Source organism: Mytilus galloprovincialis, chromosome 6, assembly GCF_965363235.1.
Source record: "Mytilus galloprovincialis chromosome 6, xbMytGall1.hap1.1, whole genome shotgun sequence".
NCBI lineage: Eukaryota > Metazoa > Mollusca > Bivalvia > Mytilida > Mytilidae > Mytilus > Mytilus galloprovincialis.
Window position 1 is genome coordinate 40415807 of NC_134843.1, and position 27591 is coordinate 40443397.

General features: G+C 33.3%; 2 protein-coding genes across 3 annotated transcripts; both read left to right on the forward strand.

The window, feature by feature from the left end:
• The first annotated feature begins 7708 nt into the window (after positions 1-7708).
• Positions 7709-26643, forward strand: LOC143079562 (uncharacterized). 2 transcript variants are annotated; one of them, XR_012979432.1, is made up of 2 exons: positions 7709-8535; positions 23325-23466. XR_012979432.1 is itself a non-coding variant. In XM_076254969.1 (2 exons), exon 2 carries the CDS (start codon positions 23481-23483, stop codon positions 26025-26027), a length of 2547 nt encoding a protein of 848 aa, XP_076111084.1. In that variant the 5' UTR covers positions 8303-8535; positions 23473-23480; the 3' UTR covers positions 26028-26643. The 2 variants fall into 2 exon arrangements, 1 of the variants encoding a protein (XP_076111084.1); XM_076254969.1 differs by lacking the exon at positions 23325-23466 and adding an exon at positions 23473-26643 and having other exon boundaries at positions 8303-8535.
• Positions 11818-13813, forward strand: LOC143079563 (metallothionein 10-III). Its single transcript, XM_076254970.1, has 3 exons — positions 11818-12041; positions 12939-13058; positions 13664-13813. The coding sequence occupies exons 1-3, from the start codon at positions 12014-12016 to the stop codon at positions 13735-13737; spliced, it is 222 nt and encodes a 73-aa protein (XP_076111085.1). The 5' UTR covers positions 11818-12013; the 3' UTR covers positions 13738-13813.
• Positions 26644-27591: the final 948 nt, after the last annotated feature.

Genomic DNA, 27591 nt, shown 5'->3' on the forward strand with positions numbered 1-27591 from the left:
TTTGTTTTTATTGAAATGTCATTTATTTCCAAAGAACTAACATTAAAAGTTCCAGTTGTACTAAACAAACTAGTATTTTCATAATTTAACTATTTTCAATGATGTTCGAGGCAAAATATTATAAACCCAAAACCCTAATATAGACTTAAAAGAACTGATAAACCTAAAAAGGGACCAAAGAATAAACCAACACAAACGACGAATCAGGACTATGCATGAGGAAGATATGTCGTGGATTAAAAAAGAACAGTAATATAACAGAATGAATCTGTAGACTTTGATACAAACCAATGTTTCAAGTTTATCGACGTGAAGCTCAAATGTCGTTAATCAATCTAAGATATTAAAACTGGCAAACATAATTAAGGGGATTGATAGATTAATCAAGGGATTACGAAAGGGTTCTTCTATAGAATAATCGTCTCTTGCTATGTATGCATCAGCCAGCTTGCGAATCTAGATTCTGTCAAAACATGACGATAAAGAATAGATTCATTCGGTTGGCCCTGTGACATATCGCGGCCAATCGTATAGGTGGGGTGTGTTTTTTTCGATTTCAGTCCAATTATATTATAAAAATAAAAATGCCTGTAGCAAGTCAGGATTATGATATTTATTTTCTAGTCGTTCCGTTGGATAATTAATTCGGGTTTTTTCCTTTTGGGTTTTATGAAGATCTTCCTTTTTGAATTTTCCTTATCATACTTCGGTGTTTTGTTTATATATTTTCTATATAGACATTGCATTCTTGACAACGACACAACTTTACACTATGTAAAAAAGCGAACTCGGATTTAAACAGCTACACGACGTGTAATTTAAATGATATTGTTTGCATGAAAGCCCGGAATTGTTAAACATAATTTTAACAATACTATTATTATGGTTCATTTATAATACACATTTTACTTAACAAATTCTTGTATTTAAATTGAACCTCAAATTCGTTGTATACCGTACACGTACACTATAAAATTGTTATAGAGGAATGCACAGAATAAATTTAGCAAATTCGAATATCACAGCCAGGGCCATGTGTAAATGTCCAACAAATCTATGGCTTCCGTGAATTATTTCTTAAATAGATTATTTTTAAGAATATTCCTCGAACAGAGCGTGCATGAGATTTAAAAGCAGCAGTAAAGTTTTATTTTCAGAAAAATATACATTTTAACATAATCATTAATGTTGTTTTACTTAAAACAGGTTTTGTCGTTTAGTTTGTTGCTATTGAGTTCAATTCCATTATGCTACTTCCGTAATGCGATTCATGTTTACTGCTGAATAATAATAAATTACTTTCATTTTTACTGTAAGGGCGATTCATTTCTATTGTATATGCGATGCATTTTGAATTCCGTAAAAATAGCATTGATTGCAAAATTTAAACAATTCAATCTTATTATTATAATATCTCGTCCGGATATATATGTATGGTAAAAATTTATTCATTCCAATTCCTATTTCATTTTATTATTGAATACATACACATTTGACAGTTAAGCACATCCATAGCCACCGAAAACTGTGCTTAAGTTTACGGTTTCGATATTTATCTAGGGTACTGTTGGAAATCACAGAAGAGAACGTTAACGTAACGCGGCATTATTGTATATATCCAACGTCGTGTACTTATGACGTTATCTTGTACTTTAGTCATCAATACAAATTCATACAGTTTAGACGTCTTTCTTATTACATATGCAGTTTTAGTAAAACCACTTTACGATATTGGTACCGTGACCAGAAGAAGATGACTTCAAAGCTGAAATCTATACGAGTGGGACACAGAAGCAGTTTCTAGGATTTTAAGAAAATTTGAGGAGAGAAGTGAAACAGAAGAAAAACCGGAAGAGGACGAGTTGGAAACAATTCTGGATACATTAAAGGAAAAGCAATATATTCTGAAGGATTTGGATAAGAACATTTTAGATAGTGTATACGTACAAGAGGAGGATATAGAGCAAGATAAACTTGACACAGATGAGTATAAATTTAATTTAGAGACGTAAAATTCGTTAATTTATTCACGTTCAAACATCTAATCTAAATGCAGCCGCTAGAAGTTTTTCGCCGAACAATGAGACACTGCAACCCAATCAAAATGTTGGCCCCGTATATAACATAAGAGATGACTCACAAAATACTGGCCTCAATTTCACGTCTTTACGTTCAAATTCAAGCGTCAATAGCAGCAACTTTCATAAACTGCCGAAATTGAATTTACCTACATTTGATGGAAACGTACTTGAATGGCAATCCTTTTGGGATTCTTTTGATTCCGCAATTCACAACAACAACACACTAACCGAAGTTCAAAAGTTCAACTACCTAAAATCTTTACTAGAGGGAGAAGCGTAATATACCATTGCCGGATTTACTCTTACGCACACACACTACAACAAAGCTATTGAACTCATACATGAAAGATTCGGAAAAAAGCATAAGATAATTCAATCGTACATGCAGGCACTATTAGACATACCCGCACCAAAGAATACGCTTTCACAACTACATGTAAGAAGTTACTATGACAGAACAGAAACATACATACGTGGACTAGAATCTCTTTGACAAGCCAAAGACTCGTATGGCTCGTTACTAGTACCAGTCATACTTAACAAAATGCCTGCTGAAATACGAAAAAACTTAACACGTGAGCACGATTCATCAGATTGGTTTCTCGGTGATCTAAGGAGATCTATCTTTCAGGAGCTAGACATTTTATAGTCTGGTAAAAATACAGAAACAGGTGAAAGTCCGAGCGCTACAGATACGTTCTACACAAATACAAAAATCACGTAAAATCTGGCCAAAAAACAGTTCAACCAATTCAACACAGAAATCTCATACCATAAGCTGTGCATACTGCAAGGACCCCCACTATTCGTCAGAATGTACTAAATATACTGATCCAAACGACCGCATGACAATTGTAAAAAAGGAAAGACTATGCTTTAATGGTTTAGGGCGACACACTGTAGCAAATTGTAAATCAAAATCAAACTGCAAGAAATGTAAAAGACGTCACCACACAAGCCTATGCAACAAAGACCACGATAAAGAAACTGCAAATAGTACATGTACAGTACAAACACACAACGCGGAGGAAGCTGAAACAACAGTTTTATATTCATCTCTAGGCCGTGATCGCCCAAATGTTTTATTAAAGACCGCAATAGCACCACTAAGCTACAAAGAACAAACAATTGATGCAAAGATCCTTCTTGACGAAGGCGCCACAAGGTCATTTATTACGAAACATTCAGCAGAGAAATTAGAGTTAAACCACAGGAAGTGAAGCAATTACGCTTTCTAGATTTGGAGACGATAATGATATTGAACAGCTAAACACAGCAACAGTAAAGATACAAACTATCTATGGCCAAGAAATACCAGTCGATGTTTTTATTGTACCTACAATCGCCGCACCATTTAAGACTAACATTGGAACTGCAAAAAAGTTGCCGTATTTGCAAAACCTAAGATTAGCACACGCCGTAACTGAGGAAACATCATTTGAAATTGGACTGCTTGTTGGAGCTGACCAATACTGGAATATTGTCGAGGATGATATCATTAGGGGCGACGGACCAACAGCAGTAAAGTTCAAACTAGGATACCTACTCTCAGGGCCACTAAAAAGAACCAGTTCAATCAACGAAACATACTTTAGTACTACCAATTTAGGAGAAACGGAAGAGACGCACACTACCGAGAATAAAACAGAGAGGAATACTATTAACATTGAACATATTTCTACAATTGTGGACACTTCAAGGACAAAACTAAGAACCACTGGTTCGTTGAAAGTAGATGAAACATACAAATCAGCTTTAATGTGGACAAGAGACACTAACCAAAACAAAAGCTTTTACGATGATTTACAAGGAATGGAAAAATCAAAATCTCAGTTCAAACAGCTTAACTTATATCAATTGGATTATAGGGAGAAACTTACAAGAAAAAAGAACGTGAAATAAATGTGACACCGTACTATAACAAACTGTGGTAAAAGTTAATTTCATTTTATTTATTCACACAGGGAGACTTTAAATATTTTACAAGTTTTAATTTTCACTTTTCGTGGGCCGGAAAATGTTGGAAATCTCGTTCACACTACGACTTAGATTTAACACTTGAGTGACTGGTTAACCAGTTTGGGTTTATTTCTAAGGTGTTATACATCACGTATCAATCAATGCAACTTCATCTTAAATATCTTAAATATAAAAGCTCACCCACACAACTTGACTTACAGTTCACACTTGAACGAATTTTGATAATTTGTGCGTCCAGGAACGTTAGATATACTGTTCCCAGATGTGCCACATGAATCTTGAACAGTGCATAAAATTGAGAAGGGAAATGGCAAATATGTCAAAAAGACAACAACCCGACCACAGAGCAGATTACAACCGAAAGCCACCAATGGGTCTTTAATGCAGCTAGAAAATCCCGCACCCGGAGGTGGACTTCAGCTGGCCCCTAAATAAAAATGTGTGATTAGTTCAGTGAAAATGGACGTCATACTAAACCCTAAAACATATAAATAAACTACATTTGTACATCTTACACAGTAAAGAACGTTCAACCAGCAGTTGAGGCACCTTAATTTATGTTTGAATGTCTTGCATATTGTTGCAAATACTTAATTTTGAAAGAACAAAGAATACTGAAAACCGTTTATTGTTTTAATGTTCTATATCACGGGTATGATTGCCGTGCAGTAGATTCCAGCCTTGCTTCGTTTCGAAGCGAAGTTGGTAGATAAAACGTCCAAATACTTTAGTTTTCGAGTCAACATACCATGCTTTTATTTATAGTTTAATCAATTTTGTGAAAACAGTTGTTATATTTTATTTATAGATGTTTAAAGACGAAACTCCGAGTTTCGTCATGGTTCGTTGTTCCTATAGTTTGTTTGTTTATTACCGTTCATTGCATGTTCTTGTACTGTTCGTTGTGCGTTTCGACTATTCTAATAGAATAGAGAATGAAAACGGGGAGTGACGAATGAACGAATGAGCAGAAAACAGCCCAAGACCACCAATAGATCTTCAACGCAGCGATAAAATCCCGTACCCGGAGGCGGGCATCAGCTAGCCCCTTAAAAAATAATTTATACCAGAACAGCGAAATGGACGCCACACTTATTTAAGCAAATACGGAAACTTTTGAAGGAAAATTCGCCGTAAAAATGCGTTAAATTTATGAATTTTCTACACCAGAATATTTTCGAATCCATGACACTGAAAATCGTTTATTATGCATGATATGAACATGTCTGTGTCAACTCAAGACACTGTGTCGCATATCATCATGACGTTCGTGTGACCTTGACCTCAAGATCAAGATACTAGATTTTTAGGGATATTTTCGCGAAATCTCTCAGAAACTGGACTACAATCACGTGCACCCAGTGAGGGCTCTTCTTGATCCAGCAAGTTCTGTTTCACGTAAATCATACACAAAATTCAGGTCTTTTAATTTCCAATATGAATTGTTAAAAATGTCAAATAGGTAAGTTGTTACCAAAAATAAAACATATAGCTATTTCTAATGAGACAGCATTAGGTCTTCTCGATGTTTTTACCAACGTAGGATACAAGAAAAGAGGCGAAAGATCCCAAAGAGATACTCAAACTCATAAGTCGAAAAAAAAAACGAAAAACGAAAAACGACGAAAAAACGAGCAATAGTACACAAAACAACATAGAAAATGAAAGACTGAGCAACACGAAACCCACCAAAAACCAGGGGGATCTCAGGTGCTCCGGAAGGGTACGCAGATCCTTGACGGTACTTTTACAAATACGCGTAACGAAGTGTACAGTAAATAATTTCATAAAATGATGACTATTTTAGAAACGCATAATAGTTGTAATAAACTAGGTACTAGTATGCGGAATATATTCTGGATACGCTTACGATCTGTACATATATCAGTTGTTACTTAAAGTTATTTAATGTTTGCAATTTAAAGGGAGTTTTTGTAACCAAGGTTTGTAGACATACGTGCGTTTATCATTAAGTAAAAATTGGAATTCTTAACGTGCATACAACGTGTACAGTACATTTACTTTACATTTTACAGACTTTCACCAGTGTCTGGGCAGAAAGTTGATTAACCAGGGGTATGTCAAAGAACGTCTCGTCCTTTTTCTAAAGAAGTTCATCGGAAGGTACCAAGACCTTGTTAATAATTATTCCGTATCAACTCCTTTCAAAACTAAGCTTATATTGTCTATTAATAAACATATATTTAGATTTCTGATTTTGGGCCCAGTTTTCAAGTTGGTCCAAATCGGGGTCCAAAATTAAGCTGTGTTTGATTTCAACATAAATAAAATATATAGGGTTCTTTTAAATGCTGAATCTATACCTGTATTTATTTTCATTATTAGTTAGATAAAACCACATCGAGGAACAAAGGGTCCTAAATTAAACTTTTGTTTAATCAACAATTGAATTCTTGGGTTCTTTGATATGGTGATTTTAACTAATTTTAGAGAACTTAGTAATCACTGGTTTTTGTTATTATATTATTGGTTATAATTTGAAAATTATATCATATCTAAATCATAGAACTTTGTATAAATAGTCATCACTAGTTTATTGATTTTAATCTATTTATCCAATTTTGAGTTATTTCCCTTTGCACAGAAAAATATGGATAAAATTAAATTGTGTTACATTTCAACTTAAATTAAATATATATAGGGTTCTTTCAAATGCGTCAGAATCTAAACTTGTATTTGAATATTCGATTTTTTGTGCCCAGTTTTCAAGTTGGTTCAAATCAGGGTCCAAAATTAAACTTTGTTTGATTCACAAAAAAATGAATTTATGTGGTTCCTTGAAATGCTGAATTTTACCATGTATTGAGGTTTTGGATTGTGAGTTCCTTTATCAAATTGGTCCATATTGTGGTCCAAAGGGTCCTAAATTAAACTTTTGTTTGATCTCATTTAAAATTGAAACCTTGAATTTCTTTAATATGCTGATTCTGACAATGTACTTAGATTTTGGATATTGGACCATAATAGGTAAATTTCCAATTTCATATATTTCAGTTCTTTGACCACATTCATTTTCTGTCACAAACATATGCTGTGTCAAATAATCAATCATAATCCAAATTCAGAGCAGTTTTAAGCCTAAATGTAGTGTCTATACTTGCTCAACTGTTCAGGGTTCAACCTCTGCAGGAAAATCCGGTTTGCTGTCACTCTGACAGCCTCTTGTTACCTATTATGTCTGTTTGTTTTGTTCACGCATCGTTGTCATTATAATGGAATTTGATGCGACTGCAAGTGAGAGGTTTAGCTAGCTATAAAACCAGGTTCAATCTACCATTTTCTACATAAGAAAATGCCTGTACCAAGTCATGAATAAGACAGTTGTAATTATCCATTCGTTTGATATGTTTAAGCTTTTGATTTTGCCATTTGATTAGGGACTTTCCATTTTGAATTTTCCTCGGAGTTCAGTATTTTTGTGATTTTACTTTTTTTTATATACTCCGTGTATAGTCCATTAAGCATGTACGACAAATTTGGATTATGAATTGTAAATATCATCAATATAAGATTATCAAATAAATATTGTCAGGTCCAATTCTCACATAAAACCACAATGAAATTTATCGCACCTACAAAAATCCCACACCAGACTGATCGCAATTACAGTGATAATGCATCGCACTTATAGTTAATGTGAATCGCTTTCAGAAATCGATATTATAGATTATGTTGCTTTAAGGTGGTACCTAACACTTTAACTAAAATTAATTTGGCTCGTTTAATTTTCTTAAAATTTTGACAAAGTATTTACTTTGACCCTTTTACAAAAATATAAAAATTTCAAAAAATCTGAACCAACCGTTTTATCAGAAAAATTACACTGATTATATAGCAGTTTGACAAACTCTTATTTTGATCATTGAGAAGCTTAATATACCCTTAACAACACAACGTAATTAAAACGTTTATCTGATTTTACAGAGTTATCTCCCTGTAGTGTTAGGTACCACCTTAAATACACATTTTTGGACATTAATCCTGTTAGTGTACAATGTTAAGTCATATTGAATTGTGCTAAAACATACAGTCAAATCAAGTATTTTGTATTTTCAAAACGTAAACAAACACAGTTTTCCCCGTCATCCTTTATTTTACAATAGTATTACTCGCATATGACAGTCAAAACGAACAGTCTGGATTCGCACTTTGTGTACACTGTGTATGTTCCTTTTACAAACTTAGATTAAACCCCACCTTGTGTGCACATCTATTTAATACTTCGTCACTGACATCTACTTAAACTCTGGTAAAATATATTGAAGTATTGTTCATATCCTGTTCTGTAATACTTAATACGAAGTTATCCTAATCATCGGTAACAAATAATGAGGAAGGGAGAAAACAAGCCAAACTATTCAATTGATTGTTTTAGTTGGTGGAGGAAGCCGCACGAAGCGCTCGCTGACAACCACCTATCTTCGGCAAGAAAATATAAAGATTCAAAATAACGGTATGTGTAACATTAAATTGTAAGCGAAAATATTACATATAATGCAAAATTATTTATTTGGAAGAAAACATTTATTAGTATTATTTTATCAAATCATAATTAATTCAGGTATTTAAATTACTACTCCATAAATAGGAACTTAAATTTACATATTTTATGAAAGTATGCTTAAGATTATGCACTAGCAATTTGAACGAAAACATTTTAATCTAAATTAAAAAGATCTATACTGGGTTGGATACATCCTCAACATGCGTGATTGTGACTGAGGTCTTTGTAATTTCCCTGTTGATGATTGTGATTTACTTATGATGATTTATTGACTCTGAACAATAACTTTTTATTCTTATTAATGATACTAGACCATACCCGCGAATTAACACCTTATTTTAGCCTGGATTTTTATAATTCGTATTGTTATTTGGTAAGGTCACGCTGATTATAAGGTGCACAGTTATTCCCTGTATAATGACAAAGTTCAGGTGTGATTTGTACACGTGTTTATAGCAAATCCTGAATACACCATTTGGTTGTGATCCTGACAGAGGCGGAACGTACAGATTAGGTAACAGGGATCAGGTAATTTTGTGACATATACTATTGGATTCGACCTGGAACTTGTTAATTATTGGCAATCTTAATTATGTGGAAAACAGAAGTGCCTGGAATGGTGTAATTTTTAATCTACACCATTGTCCTATAGGGAAAACGGTAGTATTAAATTTTCCCAGCATTAGGTTGGCCTTTTGTGTACCCAAGGCAGGTGAAGGAAGTCAAATTAGGAGCGCTGTGATTGGATGTAAGGGTACAATATATTTTTTATTTATCTATGAATAACTGCAGTGTGTATATTTACAATATAAATTTTAAAACCTATTGAAATATTTTCTAGAGAATTATTCGAAAAGACTTGCAAAATTTCATAAATTTGGTGCAAAATGACGGTGGGCATGGATAACATAAACAAGCTCCGTTGGAAGTTGGTCATGATACTATTTGGCTTTAATTTTTAAAACAGAATAATAAAGTACTAACACATCATATAACTGTTTTATCCAGGTTTTTATCTTAAAAAGTGGTAAATTTAGAAAATGTTAACATTGTCGCCTATGGCAGAATAAATAGTACCGTTTTCCCTATATTATTTATACATAAACTTAAATTCACCGGGCAGTACGTCGACTGTGCATGCGCGAAAGTGTATACAACACGGATCGATAACGGTCACCGAATTTGAATATTTTCTCAAAAATTTGCGTTTTCTGTGTAAAAAATATTGTTTCAAAGACAAATTTAGAAAGTACAAAACACTACATTTATAAATACGTCATATCACAAATATTTCCGACTTTGTAAGGTTCCAGAGGTGTTGCGGCTCAATGAAATCGGTCTGTTCCTTTAGTAGTATAGATACATCAAATTGTGCGGTGTCTTATGTCCCCACCCCCCCCCCCCCCCCATCCCACCCCAACGAACCCCGCATCAGTTGTGAATTTTGTTTTAGTTTATTTATTTCAATAGGGCTGTAAAAGCGTTGACCGTGCGCACATTTTTAGAATGAAGCCAATGTACTTCGGTCAACGCTTTTACATCCCAATAAAGTTACAAAAAGAAGCATTCAATTCTTAATTGTTAAGATAATGTGATAAAACTGTCTTTGACACGTAGATACGAAGTCCATTATCGGATTAGTAGAAATATACATTTTTAACCAAAAGATAATTATGTGGGAATATTTGAGCTAATAATCAACAATTAAAAGATATAATAATTAAAGTCAGAAAGATGATACTGTCCAAATAATTAACGTGCTTTTCATCCGGTCATAACTGCACCATTTGTTTAAGCCCTCCCCCTTTTTTTAATTTTCTTTTAATTCCATTTTTGTTTGTCGTTTTGTTTTGGATATCATAATAACAAAAATATTATATAAACGAAGTGTATACATTTTACTATCAATTCCTTCTGTATTATGCGCAGCGGTCACTCATAAAAAGTAATGGATTTTAGACAAAAGGGTGTGTACAAATGTATTATAAGAAGAAGTAATTAAACCAACGGCCTTCATCAATTATTGAATATAAGAAGTAGGTTAATATTCGCGTAATGTAACATGGTCTGCTTACTGATCTTTTCCCTCAGACTTTCAACAGAAAAACAACATATGTGAGAGCTGATTCTTGACTGGCGAATCCAGAACTTTTCCTAAGGGGGGGGGGGGGGGCCTGACTGACCTAAGGGGGGAGGGGCCGCTCCAGTCATGCTTCAGTGATTTCCTATATAATCAACCAAATTTTTCCCACGAAAGGGGGGGGGGGGCGGCCCATCCCCCTCCCTTGATCCGCCTATGTATATCTGTTATTCAAACAAGTCAAATCACCTATATTGTCTATGATTAATTTTTCAATTCAGGGCAGGGCGGACCGGGCCATTTGTTTATTTAATCCTCCCTCTTTATCAAAAAAAAAATTTAAATAATTTTTTGTGTGTGTGTGTGTGCTATTTAAAAAAAACACGTCTAGAAAATACGTGTATACTTCTTACTACCCTTGCTTACTATTCACAGCGGTCATTCATAAAAAAAATAACAAACGAATCATAGAAAAATAAGGGGGTAGGCCTATTAAAATAATACTCCCAAATTGCCTTTGATAATTAACAGAAGTTACCAGACAATTTACATTTTAAAGCGATCGTGTTCATTTTTTTTTATATTTAAAATTTGTGTTTTTGCTGAGTTCCCATCGTATAGACGCATATACCATCATATCGTTTGAACAGGATTGTTTACGTCTTAAGGTCAAATGTTTATCATTCATGTTTACTTTATGGGTACAATATAAATCACACTCCAGATATCACACTCATCTCTTGTTGACATAGTTTTAAACTTTAAGTTACATAATTTTATCAGTATTTCCTGTCAGAAATTATAAATACTTTTCGACGTAACATTTCGTATCATTTGACATAATCCGGTTTGAACTGGTACAAAAAGTCATGTTGTTACCAGTGATGAGGTTTTCGAAAGGTTCAATATGTTACTCGACATACAATACACCTGTACGTTGTATGGTATAACGAGAAATCATTAATTACCAGACAGTGTTTATATTTTATATCAATGCATACATTTCATAAACACAATTAAATGCCTTGACCGAATTATTAAACCAAAAGATGAAAACACATGATGTTATGACGAAAATATTATGTCGGTGCGCAGATTTGCACACGATCGGATTTTCACACGATCGCATTTTCAGGGAGATGCTATGACGCAACATATTATGGAGAACCTCAGATTTGCACATGATCGGATTTTCACACGATCGAATTTTCACACGAACATATCAACAAACGTATGTTTTGCACACGGATCACCTTATTGTAAATCGACATATAAATCAGAAAGCGCCAATTTATCTTATTAAACTTATTAGATTATCAAGATCACTGTGACTACTACGAATTAAAAATGCCTGCACCTTGTAACTGTATCGAATGTAAGTACATGACTTTGTTTAAACGTATATTTTATGCTGATTAGTTTATATGTATTATTTAACGATTTACTATACTTAGTGTTCATTTTTTTGTGAGATAATATTAACATGATAAATACGAGAAGTAAAAATCGATGTCCACGTTTAAACTTTACAACGAGATTCACTATTTATAAAAATCGTCCTCCCCTTTTTTCAAATCATTGCTTGTAATTCTGAACTTTAAATTTTAACTGTCTACACCATTATGTAATGTGTATTTTAGAAGAGAGCCTTTTAAAAAATGTTACTTTATTTTAAACGCAAGCAGAATGTCAAATTACACTTTACTGGTGTAATAAATGTTTAAGTTACTGTTACAAATGTATTGATTTAAATAATTGTGAAATCTTTTCTGAACATAACATAACTTCTATTCCCTAAATTTTATTTATAACGAGGCAGTTTATACACATAGCTCAACGAGTATATATGTTCTTTTAGACACGTAACTAGAAAAAATAATTATGCTTTATAATGACGTAATTTAACGGATGTTAAATGACTTTTTATATTGATTTATACCGACAATGAAAAACAGGAAATCTTTTATAAATAACGACGGAACCCCAAATGAAGATCAATAATTCCTTGAAAGGGGCGGATACAGCCATTTTAAAAAAGGGGTTCCCAACCCAGAGTAAAAGGGAAGGGGCGGTCCCATTCAAATGCATTGATCGTCCAAAAAAAAAAAAACAACCGGGGGGTCCAACCCCAACCCCCTGGATTCGCCAATGCTTGGTCCATGCAGCTGATACCGTTTATCGTTTAATATAACAAACTATTAATTGGTTTAATTTTTGTTTGCATGATTATTAAAAATATCAAAATGTATTGTATTTATATATTTTCTTTTAGCAAATGTGTGTATCTGTGGCACTGGGTGTAGCGGTGAAGGTTGTCGCTGTGGTGACGCCTGCAAGTGCTCGGGCGCCGACTGTAAATGTTCCGGTTGTAAAGTAGTTTGCAAGTGTTCAGGTATGTTTGCCTTCATTTTATTGTAGACGCATATAGTTTAATTTTAGATTGGTAGACCGTAGTTAAGTATAACGGCCAGTAATTTGTTCAAACAAAAGTAAAATTACGAACAACTCTTTCTCTTACACTATTATCATTATTATTATACAGTGTTTATAACAGCGCATTATATAATATTAAAATTGCTCTAAGCGCTTTAAAACATAGATCAAGTCATATTATATATTCATTTTTTTGTATTAACTATAAAATACGAAAGCCCATGTTATAAAATCCTAAAACAAATAGGTATTATAAAATATTTTATATGAAACTATACTTTGTCTATTAAAATATACTGATATAAACAATAACATTTATACAAATTGGGCATTATAAACACCTTTGGTATTAAATGTAGATTGCTTGGTATGTGGGCGAGTGATTTTGAGGAGTGGATGAAATTGTTTCTTTTAAAGATTTAAATTTTAATTGACCTGAACTATTTTCACAACAAAACTTATGAATCTACAGGCCCGAAAAAAAGTTCCTGTTGTTGGAGTGTCAATTAAATAATAAAATAGAGAAAACTGTCATATTAATGAAAACTGTGTTCTTTCTTTCAGGTAGCTGTGCGTGTGAAGCAGGATGTACAGGACCTTCAACGTGTAGATGTGCACCTGGTTGCTCCTGCAAATGAATCAAAAAGACAATATACTCGAACTTATTCCATGCATCAAATCATCCATTATGTATTAAAATTTCATGTTCAACTACTTACATTTATTAGCTTATTGATCTAAATTCCAAGCCAGAGTTATTCCGCTTAGAGTATTGTGCTGCTCTTTTCCTCGAATGTGACGGGACAAATTATATTTATAATTTAATTTGTACCACCTTGACCAAAACGGCGGGTATCATATATAGCACTATAGAGATTACCAGGTAGTTTGGTTTAAGTTTCCGATGATCAGCCTCTAGTTTTTATACGACCGCAAAAGTCGTATATTGCCATATTGGTATGGCGTCGTCGTCGTTGTCGTCCGAAATCTATGAAATTTAAACACAAGGTTTATGACCACAAAAGGAAGGTTGGGATTGATTTTGGGAGTTTTGGTCCCAACAGTTTAGGAATTAGGGGCCCAAAGGGTCCACAATTAAACTTGGTTTGATTTCATCAAAAAATGAATAATTGGGATTCTTTGATATGCCGAATCTAATTGTGTATGTAGATTCTTAATTTTTGGTCCCGTTTTCTAATTGGTCTACATTAAGGTCCAAAGGGTCCAAAATTAAACTTAGTTTGATTTTAACAAAAAATGAATTCTTGGGGTTCTTTGATATGCTGAATCTAAACATGTACTTAGATTTTTGATTATGGTCCCAGTTTTCAAGTTGCTCCAAATTGGGGTCCAAAATTAAACTTTGTTTGATTTCAACAAAAATTGAATTCTTGGGGTTCTTTGATATGCTAAATCTAAACATGTACTTAGTATTTTATACGACCCCAACAATTTTTTGGGATCGTATAATGGTATGATGTCGTCGCCTTCGTCGTCTGAAGACACATTGGTTTCCGGATAATAACTTTAGTTTAAGTCAATACATCTTTATGAAATTTTTTCAGAAGGTTCAATACCACAAAAGGAAGGTTGGGATTGATTTTGGGGATGATGGTCCCAACTGTTTAGGAATTAGGGGCCCAAAACAAGCATTTTTCTAGTTTCAGGATAATAACTTGTGCACAAGTATTTCAATTGCTCTGAAATTATACCACAATGTTTAAAACCACAAGTAGAATGGTTTGGATTCATTTTAGGTGTTATGGGGCTAAAGTATAAGAATTAAGGGCCAAAACAAGCATTTTTCTAGTTTCCAGACAATAACTTGTGTGTAATTGTATGGATCTCTCTGAAATTGTACCACAATGTACCATATATCAAAGGGGATGGCTGGGATTAGGTTTTGGGTTAATTGCCCCAAAAATGTAGGAATTAGGGGCAAAAAAAGGGCCAAAAAGAAGCATGTTTCTAGTTTCCAAACAGTCATGAAAATAAGTTGTGTTTAAGTGTATGGATCTCTCTAAAACTGTACTACATGGGTTCAATACTACAAAGGAAAGCATGGGATCCGATTGAGTTTAAGGGTTATTGCTCCAAGGGGGTTTCAAAAAAGGGGGGTTGTTTACCATTTTTAAGGGATTCCTTTTTTTTTCAAAAATTTTCAAATTTCGAATTTGTTTATATACTGGGCAAAACGGATTGAAAGATATTATTGAACGCGAACCTAACTGCCCACAGAGAGCTTCGTTCTGATTCGTGTATAATAAAAACATCGTTCAATCCGTTTAGTGGGTACATAAGCTAAATTTTAAAGAAAAGTTTTGTCACTTTACTCAGTGTCGATCAACCAAATAGTACAAAATGTCAGGACGAGGAAAAGGAGAAAAGGCAAAGTCCCGTGCCGGACTTCAGTTCCAAGTCGGTCGTATCCACAGACTTTTGAGGAAAGGAAACTATGCCGAGAGAGTTGGTTCCGATGCTCCAGTGTACCTCGCAGCTGTCTTAGAATACTTAGCAGCTGAAGTACTGGAGTTGGCAGGAAACGCTGCTCGTGACAACAAGAAGAGCAGAATCATTCCCCGTCATCTCCAGTTGGCCATCAGAAACGACGAAGAGTTGCACAAACTCTTGTCTGGTGTCACCATTGCCCAGGGAGGTGTTCTACCAAACATCCAGGCTGTACTTCTGCCAAAGAAGACCCAGAAAGCTGCCAAGTAAAAAGTGGATATAGCAGATTACTCACTTAACAACGGCCCTTTTCAGGGCCACCAATATTTTTCAAAAAGAGTCCAAAATTGTTGTATATCATAGTAATACTTTATTCCAATACATAATAAAATAAATTATGTTCTCATACATAACAATAAAATAATATTTAAAATACAAATGTCCCTTCTTCTGTGATTCTTCTTTTCTTCTCTGACGCATCCCATTTAAGTACATTTCTTATAGCATAACACTAGGTCTAGTAACTTTTTCAGTCTTCTTCATCAGAAAACTTATGGTCGTACTTTCCGACTCTTTGAACCCACTAGAAGCTCAGTAAATCATAATATAAAATTTGTCTGGAAAAAACAAACCCTGATAGTATTTATATTTGATACTAGTCTGCTCTCTTCTTTTTCTCTCTTGTTTATTGATGTGAGCATGCTTTGATTCATCTGAGAAGGTGTGTTTTTTTTTTTATATTACTATTATTATTAATTTGTTGTTATCAGTATCTCTTTCGTCAACAATTTTATATATAATATGTACTTTTCATTCTTTTCTTTTTTCTTTTTTTCAAATGAAAAAAAGTTTTGTTTTCATCATCTTTCTTTCTTTCTTTCTTTCTTTATTGTTTGAGTATTAAAGATGTGGAATCGCCAACAAACAGACAATGTAACAAATATGCCCAAATGAAAATCATACCACATCTTCTTTGTTTATATTAAATATACATAATTATGACATAATAAAACAATAAAGAGGCTCAGCCGATCCGTACAAAGTCATGTCGAGAATGTGTAATTCCATTTGTTTTTGATTTTGCATTTTCTATTTCAATTTGTTAATGTTCATACTACATTTTTTTTCCCTTCTATGTTTTCTTTTTTTTTTTCTCCTTTCCTTAATGTTTGTGTATTTATTTGACCTTTTTCATTATTATTTTTTTTCTTCTTCAGATTTATCATATTGAAACCGTGACACTAATTTACTATTGTTTAGCAATGAGGGATGATCAGAAACTGTAGTTATGAATGAAAAAGGGGGGCATTTTTACTGTCAGCTTGGGTTGAGCAGTTTTTTTTTAGTAAAAAAGGGATTAAAAACTGTCAAAGTCCCTTACAAATCAGTCCAATCAGATTTAAGATATTCGGTCCGAAAAAAAATCAACGCCTGCTTTATGTAAGTGGTGATCCAATCGTTACCGTGATTTCAATCCTCCCGGCAAGCACAAAAGCACATTCACCGAAATTTTCAAGTATTCTTTCTGTAGCAAATCGTCCACAGAGCTAATAACCATGGCACGTACAAAGCAAACTGCACGTAAATCCACCGGAGGTAAAGCTACAAGAAAACAACTTGCCACCAAGGCCGCCCGTAAGAGTGCACCTGCAACCGGTGGAGTCAAGAAACCACATAGATACAGGCCAGGAACAGCGCTCTCCAAGAAATCAGGAGATACCAGAAGAGCACAGAGCTTCTCATTAGGAAACTCCCCTTCCAGAGATTAGTCCGTGAAATCGCCCAAGACTTCAAAACTGATCTCCGATTCCAGAGTTCAGCCGTCATGGCCCTACAGGAAGCCAGTGAAGCCTACTTGGTCGGTCTCTTCGAGGATACCAACTTGTGCGCAATCCACGCCAAGAGAGTAACCATCATGCCAAAGGATATCCAGTTGGCCTGAAGAATCCGCGGAGAACGTGCTTAAGAAGAGTGAATTTTTCACCAAAACATAATGGCCCTTTTCAGGGCCACCAATATTTTTCAAAAAAAATCTATAAATTGTTGTACATGTAGATGAAAATTAGCATATTGGTAAAAAAATGAAGGAAAATTAAAAATTACACTCCAATAAAGCGCTTCATAATGAATAACATTTGATAATATGACTATGTCTGGGGTGGTGTTTTGTGTATGTGGGGAAGGGGGAGGGGTTGACGAATAAAAGAGAGAGACGATACCAAAGGTGCAATAAAAAAAATATAAGTCCATTAAAAAAAACAGACAACACTATGGTAAAAAAAGACCCCTCAAAAATGTAACAAAACATAATAGGAACCCAACCAAACACCGGCGGGAGGGGGTGGTGAACACAGATGCTCCGGAAGGCGCGACAGTTTCTGCTCCACAAGTAACATCTGTCGTGCTATTCATGTCAAGGTATGTTATTGAATTTAGTTATGGGATGAGCCAACTTACAGTAGTTTGAATGACCTTAAGACATAACTAAAAATGGCATTTTAACCACAGTTAAACGGGTTTTCCAACTTTCGCTTATAATATTAATGCGGCCAATGTAATTAAATTGTAGGAAATTAATTTATATCTATTATTTTTTTTTATAAACTATCGTTATCCCTTAACAAAATATATTTGACATGAACAAAAAAAAAGAAAAAATGCAAAACATGTATGTACTTAAAAATAAAGAGATCGGTATGATTGCCAGGGGAGACAACTACAATAACTGTACCCACCAGAGACCAAATGCCAGACTTTAACAATGAGCAATACCAATATCGTATAGTGAGATAATTGCCCCGACTTGACAAATTGTGAAACTATTCAAACGAAAAAAAAAACGGCCTATGTGTTCTCTGAATGCGTAAATAAAATTTCATGCATTTTTTTCTCTTTATCGCTTTTACCACATTTTATTTAATTAACCTGTGTTCCCCTGGTTTTAATTTTGGTTCCTGTTGTGCAATCTTACGTTTTCAAGATTTTGGAGTACATATTTGTTAAACGTTCTTTGTGTCTTCTCCTTTTTTTGTCGTGACGTTGTTTGTTTTTCTTCGTCTAATAGCTAGAGATTATCCTCTTAACTGTAACTTCGTATTTCCTTTTCTAAAAATAGAATAAAGGAAACAATTTGTGATATTAATATCTTTCGATTGTTATATCTCATAAACATGAATCGCTTAAAATTGTTTATAATGTGTATACCAAATTATGAATAGTGGCAAAGTACTAACAAGAACTATCTTTAAAAAAGATATCCGCCGTATTTAAATTTGAGTATACGTTTAAAACTATCATTTCGATAACCTTCAGAAGCACAAAGATACCATTTAAATAACGTTTTCTCTGTTTGTGTTCAGTATTCTCGGTCCTCGTATCTTTCTGTTTACATTCACCAAAACCCCGCGGAAATCCCACATGCGTAGGTGCGTTCTAAAAGTCATGTTCGTTCGTTCAACAAAGTTTACATTAAAAATTATATAATTGTCCCGAATAAACAGCTGTCACAGATGCAAAGAGCTATTGGAGAAACAATTATTTTAATAAAAATATAAATCTTTGTAAGATCTAGTTCAAATATTTATAGTTTTTCACTTGCTTTCCATCACGATATAATTAACGAGACGTTTTTTTTTCAAACACAACCAAATCACCCACCATGACAGCATTTTGTCCAATCACAGAAAGGATTTTCGAGCATGCGTATTCTGTTGCCATAGTTAAGTTCAAAGGGCACAAACCGAAACTATACCGACTATGTCGGAAAAACGTGCCTAACGAAACAGGGAAGTAAAGTTAGAAAAAAATTCATGGTGACATTAAGAAATGAAAATTAAGAGTAAAATGTCCAATCAAAATGTAATCTTGTAACGTTAAATAAAATACACTGAATAAAAACACGTTCCTGCGAACAGTAAGTTTGTGAAGAAAAATAACTTATCAAAAGATAATAGTGAGATCGGATGCAAAGATTTGTCGCAGTCATCAATCTTAACACAGAATTTTAACAAGGACTTTTGTAATAATAACAAAATGATGACAATTTTTTTTATTTATTACCGGTATTTTTTAAAGTTTAATCGATCAAATAAAAACAAAATTTTATCCGGAGATTTTCACGATGCGTCCAATATTGAACAAGTTTAGTTATATATCGAGTCCTGCAAATTTAATAGTATATAATCAATGTTTTATTTCAATTGTTAAGTATTCTCTGAAAAAAGAGACATAAAACTTTAAATAAATTCCCTTTTTTAATTATATAAATAATTAACCTTCCTCAAGTTTAAAAATGATATTAAAAATGGTGGATTGAAAAATTAATTATTGTTATGAAATGATATCTGTTTCGGCTCAACTGAAAGCATCTGTATGCATTTATAGACTTTATAGATACTAGAACACACCCGCGAAATCGCGGGGAAATAGAGCGTATGTAAACTGTAAAAAATATTATGACTGGAGAATTCCAGGGAAGGTATCAAAAATCAAAGGTACTTGGGGAATGGGCACATTTATTTTTTTTTGCCCTCCCCCTTTTTTCCAAATACCAATTTTTATTCTTTTTGTCTTTCTGTATACTATGATCATACATATATATAAACTATAATTACTATATAAAACGGTCACCAATATATTAAAAGTCACACCAGTAAACTATTTGAATTTATAGTAAATTATAGCAAATTTTTCATAGTATATAGTTAATTTTGTAGTATACCGTGAGAAATATTTCAGTGACCGCCGTGAATAGAAAGTTAAACTATTGGAATTGATAATATATATCAATAGCAAATACACTTTATCTATAGTATATGTATGATTACCATATAATAGAATACAGAAAAACGCAAAAAATAATTGTTCTGTCCCAAGTACTAAGTCTTATGCAAATTATGTTCAATTTCAAAACAGGCTTAAAGAGCAGCGGGAGTCTTATATATTTCTCAAAAAGTCAGTCCGATGACGGGAACAATATATTGACGCCTATATTTTCGTTTTCTTCCCAAAATAACCCAAACTGAAATACTTTAAAGTCATAAGAAACCTCAAATTAAAAACAAAATATGCATATGTTTTTTAAAACTAAATGGATAGTTTTCATTATACAACTTATGTACATATACTTTTTTCTGAGGAAAATTCTTTAATTTGTTCACATTTAGAAGAAGTTTACTTATTTTTAATTGCTTGCTTCCAGGAAGCAATTCGCCGACATATTTTCCGTATGCATAGTGACCCGAGCGTAACCCTCCTCGTAAAAATCCGGTATCGCAATACGCATGGATCTGTCATTGAAATAAACAAATATCTGATTTTACATGTTAAACACGTGCTCAATACCCATGCTTTTTGTGATTTGTTTACTATAAGGTGACAATCGGTAAAACTCGGCTTCAAAACACGGCTTTTAATGAGCAGCCATATTTTTTAAATCATAACAAACAGAGAGAAAAAAAATTGACGATTATATGATATATTTGCGAAAATAATGATAAAATCGTGCACAGAGGACTAAGTTTATGATATATACATGCATTGGTTCAAGAATTGGATAAACATTATTTTTCACCACTCACTCGTTTCATATGACTTTAAGCAAGGATGATAACTGCTAGAGCACACCCGCGAAATCGCGGGCATCCAGAGTGTGGTTGAAAGTTTGTAAAGTGTTGTAGGATGAATTTTTGTAAAAAAAAATAATGACTGGAAATTTCAGGAAAGGTAATAAAAGTTATAGGTACTTGGGGAAAGGACAATTGTTTTTCAAACCCTTCTCTTTTCCCCCCAAAATTTCCATTTTTTTTTTGTTTTCTATTTATCTCAATATGAACATACATTTAGTAAATTATCAACATACCTTACTTAAAAAAAATTTCTAGCCCGGCTCCTAATTTTTTTTTCCTCCAAAACTCCTATAATTTTTTTTTATATTGATTTCAATAATGTTAGCGTTTATCTGTATATTATGAACATACATTACTATTAATAAAGAGTATTTGCTTTTAACTATCAACTCTCAATTTTCTAATCGATCTGTCATTGACATATTATATAGACCCTCTCTAATTTATAAACTCAGTGACCGTCGTGGATAGTAAACTTGAAAATGATAGCAGAAAGCAAATACACGTTATTCATAGTCTTTGGTATATACAAAGTAAAGAAAAAACGCAAACCGGATGTCGTCTGACTTAAAATTTCGTCCAATGACGGAAAAATATCCGGACGCAGTTTTTTTCGTTTTTCTCCCAAAATAACCCAAACTGAATAGTCAAAGTATAGGGCTGTGCGGCATATTTTCAACATTTATATGTCCTGAACTTCTAAGAGCTTAAACTTATACTTAAATTCTATACTACCCCTACCTCCACTGTTGGACCTCCTAAGAATTAAATTGTCAGCGCTACCATTTTTTTCTATAATGGTAACATTCTCATGTTATGTCTCTATGAGATGAAACACAGAGATCATATCTGGGAACCAGTACGTTAACAAATTAACATCTCTATGAATATTATATATCTCCCCAAAAGAGGCGTGGCTTGTGAAACAGGTGTATTTACCAAGTACAACCTTTACCAGGAGTATTTATCCTCATGTTTTGTACAACGACATAATACATTTTAATTTTCGGAACTAACGTCGAGTACACAAAAACCAGTCCTGAAGAAACTTTGTTTATTTATAAAAAAAAAATATTAATACTTGTGTTTGTCCTCCTGGCTAGTGACTTCTGTAACCTCTCTCCTTCTTTTATATATATTGTAAATAGTTATTGTTGTTATCTCTGTACTGATGTAATGCATTGGCTTTGTGAGAATAAAGATATATACCATATGTTATTGAAAAGCATGAACATGCATGGTATCCAATTTCATTTGACGACAACTTGGTGTAAGTGTAAATATAGTCGATTTGGTCCATTATAAATTGTTTTTGCTTTAAACGTTCCTATATATAAATATATATATTTAAGAAATGACTGTAATATTTTTTCTGTTTATTCAAAATAACATAAAAAATTTGGTGCACACTGAATAACACGCATAGCGGGTTATTTAACAGTGTGCACCACCTTTTGTATGTTATTTCGAATAGACAGAAAAAATGTTACAGTCATTTCTTATAATTTAATTCCAAATTCCATTTTAAACCGTAAAAAAACATGAAAAAACGTTGATGACGTCAGGGTCACATGACTAATTTATGTCTATGGGCTGATAACAAAATAATGTCAGCCAATCAGAAGACGCGTTACATCCAAAATTAAATTATATATATATATAAAATACATGTATTTTCATAAAAAAAGACACGAAGAGCCAAATTTGAAAAAAGAAATTATCCAACAGGAAGATCTTCTTATTGTAATATCGAACGACGTTAATGTTTACTTAATGTTGCATTTATCACATTTGGAATGTTTTGAAAGTTTTTCGGACATTGTAATCAATATTTTTGTGTACTGACGTAAACTTATTTTTTATTTTTTATTTCACCTTTGTACAATAAAAATGTTTATCATTACAAATCTTGATAGCTTTCCTTTAAATGTCACGCCAAAGGACATTCCATTGAAACGTAATACTTAAACATTTATTGAAAGTTGAACTTCAAACTCCAATTTGAACTTTTTAAAGATATCCTTATCAACTGGCAATATTACAAATCTTCCTGAAGTTTAAAAATAATATAAAATGGTGGATTGAAGAATTAATTTAACCATAGGATTTTTAACCTTTGGAATCGAAATCATTATTTTAGTTTATTTTAGATTTGAAATTGAAAAAGACAATAAACCTTCTCGTTCTGTCAATCATCATTACAGTAGCAAATGGGAATCTAGCATCGTCATGAAGGTACAAGAGAAATATACAACATAAGCTAATTTTTAACCTTTGGAATCGAAATCATTATTTTAGATTTGAAAATGAAAAAGACAATAAACCTGCTCGTTCTGTCAATCATCATTACAGTAGCCAATGGGAATCTAGCATCGTCTTGTAGGTACAAGAAAAATATACAACATAAGCTAATTGCTCATTGTGAAAATCAAGGATTTACATCTGTGCCAAGGAAACTCAGGCGAGATATCTACGAGTTAATTCTTTCAAATAACTCAATACACATGCTGACAAACAATTCATTCATAAATTATTCGAAAATGGAAAGGCTTATTTTAACTGGAAATAATATATCTGTAATTCACGAGGATGCTTTTGTCGGTCTAGATTCGTTAAAAGTTTTGAAGGTAAATGATAATTTGATTAACATCACAATCATTCCAAAGGATGGGTTCAAACATCTTAGTAATTTAATTGTTCTGGATATCAGTCGAAATAAAAAGCCATTGGATTTAAACATTCCGTTTATTTATCCCGATGTCACATTTTCTACACTAACCCGATTACAAAATCTGTCAATGGATCTATTCATGTTTCCAGTATTTCGATCACGTTTCACTGCACTTCAAGATCTTAAAGTATTGAACTTTGCTACTTGTCATTTGTATAATAGAAGTGGATTTAAGCTTTTGAACTCAACATTTGAAAACTTTTCGCCAGACCTGAAAGAACTTTACATCAGCGATTGTCGCAATTTCTTTCTAATGGAAAATGGACTGTTGGAATATTTTCCAAACTTGAAAATTTTAGATCTGTCAAAATCGTATGTTCATTTGTATCAAGCTTTGCGCATTCTTCATCCATTTCAGAATAAGACCATGTCCGTTATAAACTTTCACCACATAAGTGATAATTCAATCAATGAAAATGATTTTCCGTACTCTGTTATTATAACAGAAGAATTAATGAAATATTTAAGAACTATTTGCATTGAAGCATTGGATTTATCCAAAGCTGGGATAGTGGATTACCAGCAAAAATCCTTGTTTTCGTTCAACCGTCCAGAATGTTTTAAAACATTCATATTATCAGCTAATAGATTACCTTCAACGACAGCAGATCACTACATGCAAGTAATTACATTTTTCAAAAGCGCAATTAACATGAAGGTGTACGATTTTTCCTACCTTACTGTGGATTATTTCCATCCAGTGTATTTGAACGTATACCATCCGGGAGTTTTAAATCATTTTCCAGAAATAACGGAAACACATAAAATTCCTCCGCACATTACGTTTTCGATTCCATCGTCAATAGAATTTCTTAGATTTACGCACATACAAATAGCTTTTACATCAGCGTCTTTCACATGTGCCAACACATCGCTTAAATACCTTGATGTGTCATATGGTGTTTACCAAAATTATCCTGATTTTCCAGACGACTGCGGAAAGCAACTAGAATATTTGGACATATCTGGAATTCCAGTAACAATCATAACATTTCCATCAGTATTCATGCCAAAACTTTCAATACTGAAACTGACGAATGCACGCATAGACCAAGTTATACTAAAAGGTAAACAATGGATGTTTTTCAGAGCTCCAGATTTGAGAAAAATAGACATATCTTTCAATAATCTTTGGACTTTAGAGGAAACGACATTTTTAGATCAGCCGAATATAACGCATTTAAATATGTCAAACAACCTTTTCAGGACCATTCCTTCCTTTGTTACCGAGCTACAAAAGTTGGAATCTTTAGATCTATCCAATAATTTAATCATTTCTATTGATGAAACCATCAGGTGTAGTCTTGATAAAGTGATGAATTCAAATCACAAACTCACCCTAAATTTGAATAACAACGCTCTGGTCTGTTCATGTGACACTTTAGACTTTCTTTTGTGGTTCGCAAAAACAAAAGTAACATTTAAGAACGGGGACACTTATAACTGTACTATGTCAAATGGTAAGCAAGCCTTATTAAGTGAGGTAATACAAAACACGGAGAAGTATTTCTCGGACTGCAAAGCTACTATATGGCTCCACGTTGGAATAATATTGGTTGCTAGTGCCTTTGGTATATTCATACCTCTTTCTCTGCTTTATAACTATAGATGGAAAATAATCCTTTACACGTATAGAAAAGTCCGGCATGTCGTTGAGAAAAATTTACATGAAAACTATATGTACGACGCATATGTTTCTTATGAAGACAGAAGCGTAGCGTGGATACAGAAGTTTCTTCTTCCGAAAATTGAAGAAGAATGGGGACTTAAAGTGTGTTTACATGATCGAGATCTTCTTCCTGGAGATCTTACTGCAGATGCAAAGGCAGAATCAATTCAGCAAAGTAGACATGTTGTATTCATCATTACTGAACATTTTACCGAAGGAAAATGGGGAAGATTCGAAATAGAAAGAGCAAAGTACGAAAAGTATACAACAAACTTTAGAAAAATAATTGTTATTTTACAGAATATTCAAATCAAAGATATTCCAGACGAAATAATTAATATTTCAAATGATGTGTGCTTTATTGAATTACCATTGGACGAAAACGAAGCTGGTGACTATACTGATTATCAAAGCCAATGGCTTAGACTTAAGACTCTTCTTTATTTAAATTAGATATATGACAAAAATCAAATATCTACATTAATATCCATACTGCCTTTCAAAGTGAAGAACACAATGATAATATGTATGAAAACAGTTCTGTACATGATTTAAAGTTCCAAATGTGGTAGTTTGGGTTTTTATGAAGATGTTGGAATTTTTCTGTATTTTTTTAATGGCATATCTTAAACACCACTATTTTCATGTGCTCGTCTTTGATGATTTCAAGGTCTAGAAATTTTATTGAATGATTATTGCATTCCTAAGTAAACTGTAGCAGGTAGTGTTGTTAAATAAATTGTATTTTCAAACGGGAAATCCAATTTCAATGAGTGGTAGGGATGAGCTGGTCACCATGGTCACTATTTGAAGCTTCATTATATGTACATATGTCATGATAAAATCTGGAAATTTATATGGAGGACAAGTTTTCAACTCGCCTGTTTATATACAAGTGTCTGAAACTAATTAGATGTCAGCGTCTTTTGATGTTTGAAAATGTTTCCAATAGTGGTCAAATCAATTATGTCTTAATCAATTTTCCCATGCATTCTTTGCTGTTTGTGCTTTTAATCCTATCATTTTGATATTTTCACCTTATTAACATTAAAAATATGTAATAATGAAACGCTACATTACTACAAATGTATCCTAAAAATAAATTCTGATGCGTTTAGAAGAAATGGCAATGTAAATTTCATCTGACAAATACATGTATACTATAGGTGTATTTTATTTTCATAGATACATTTATATGCTTTTATGACAGATAAACATGTTTGATAAATAAAAATATGATATGAAAAGGGTGTGGTACATGCTAGATCCAAATTCTCCTGGAAATAGTATTGTACATCATATATCATTATATACACCGTAGTCCAAATAATTATGATATCTTGGAAGGCTATTTTAAATTTTACTTTCACGCCTTTGGTCAATGAAAGGCGCCAAAGAAAAAAATACAATAGCCTTTCAAGAGGTCATAATTATTAGGACTAATATACACGGGCAAACCTACAAAAATGTAGTTTTTAATCAGGAATATGTTAGGGCTAAGCTTTTAGATACCCTTCTCTTGGTTACGGCTGCAAATATATACACATTGACCTATATAGTCCGGCGGCTACAAAAGAGGGACGAAAGATACCAAAGGGACAGTTAAACTCATAATCTAAACATGCTAAAACAAACTGACAACGCCATTGCTAGAAATGAAAAAAGACAAACAAACAACAGCACACACGACACAACATAGAAAACTAAAGAATAAACAACACGAACCCCACCAAAAAACTAGGGGTGATCTCAGGTGCTCCGGAAGGGTAAGCAGATCCTGCTCCACATGCGGCACCCGTCGTGTTACTTATGTGATAACAAATCCGGTAAATAGTCTAATTCGGTAGGTCGCATTCAGGAAAGGGAAGGGGATTGTAGTTACGACGTAAGGAACATATCCGATATCATTTGTGATACGGTTATTCCATAACGGTCAACCAACTCGTGATGGCGTCCGTAAAATTTACGAAGGGATGATTTCAACTTCACCATTTGGAACTCTTGGTTTAATAGCTTC

What these genes read in the sequence shown, in the direction of transcription:
- LOC143079562 (XM_076254969.1), top strand. Translation starts at nt 23,481, where the DNA reads ATGAAAAAGACAATAAACCTGCTCGTTCTGTCAATCATCATTACAGTA.
- LOC143079563 (XM_076254970.1), top strand. Translation starts at nt 12,014, where the DNA reads ATGCCTGCACCTTGTAACTGTATCGAAT. An exon ending in ACCTTGTAACTGTATCGAAT is followed by an intron (nt 12,042 to 12,938) that starts GTAAGTACATGA and finishes ATTTTCTTTTAG; the next exon opens with CAAATGTGTGTATCTGTGGC. An exon ending in AGTAGTTTGCAAGTGTTCAG is followed by an intron (nt 13,059 to 13,663) that starts GTATGTTTGCCT and finishes TCTTTCTTTCAG; the next exon opens with GTAGCTGTGCGTGTGAAGCA.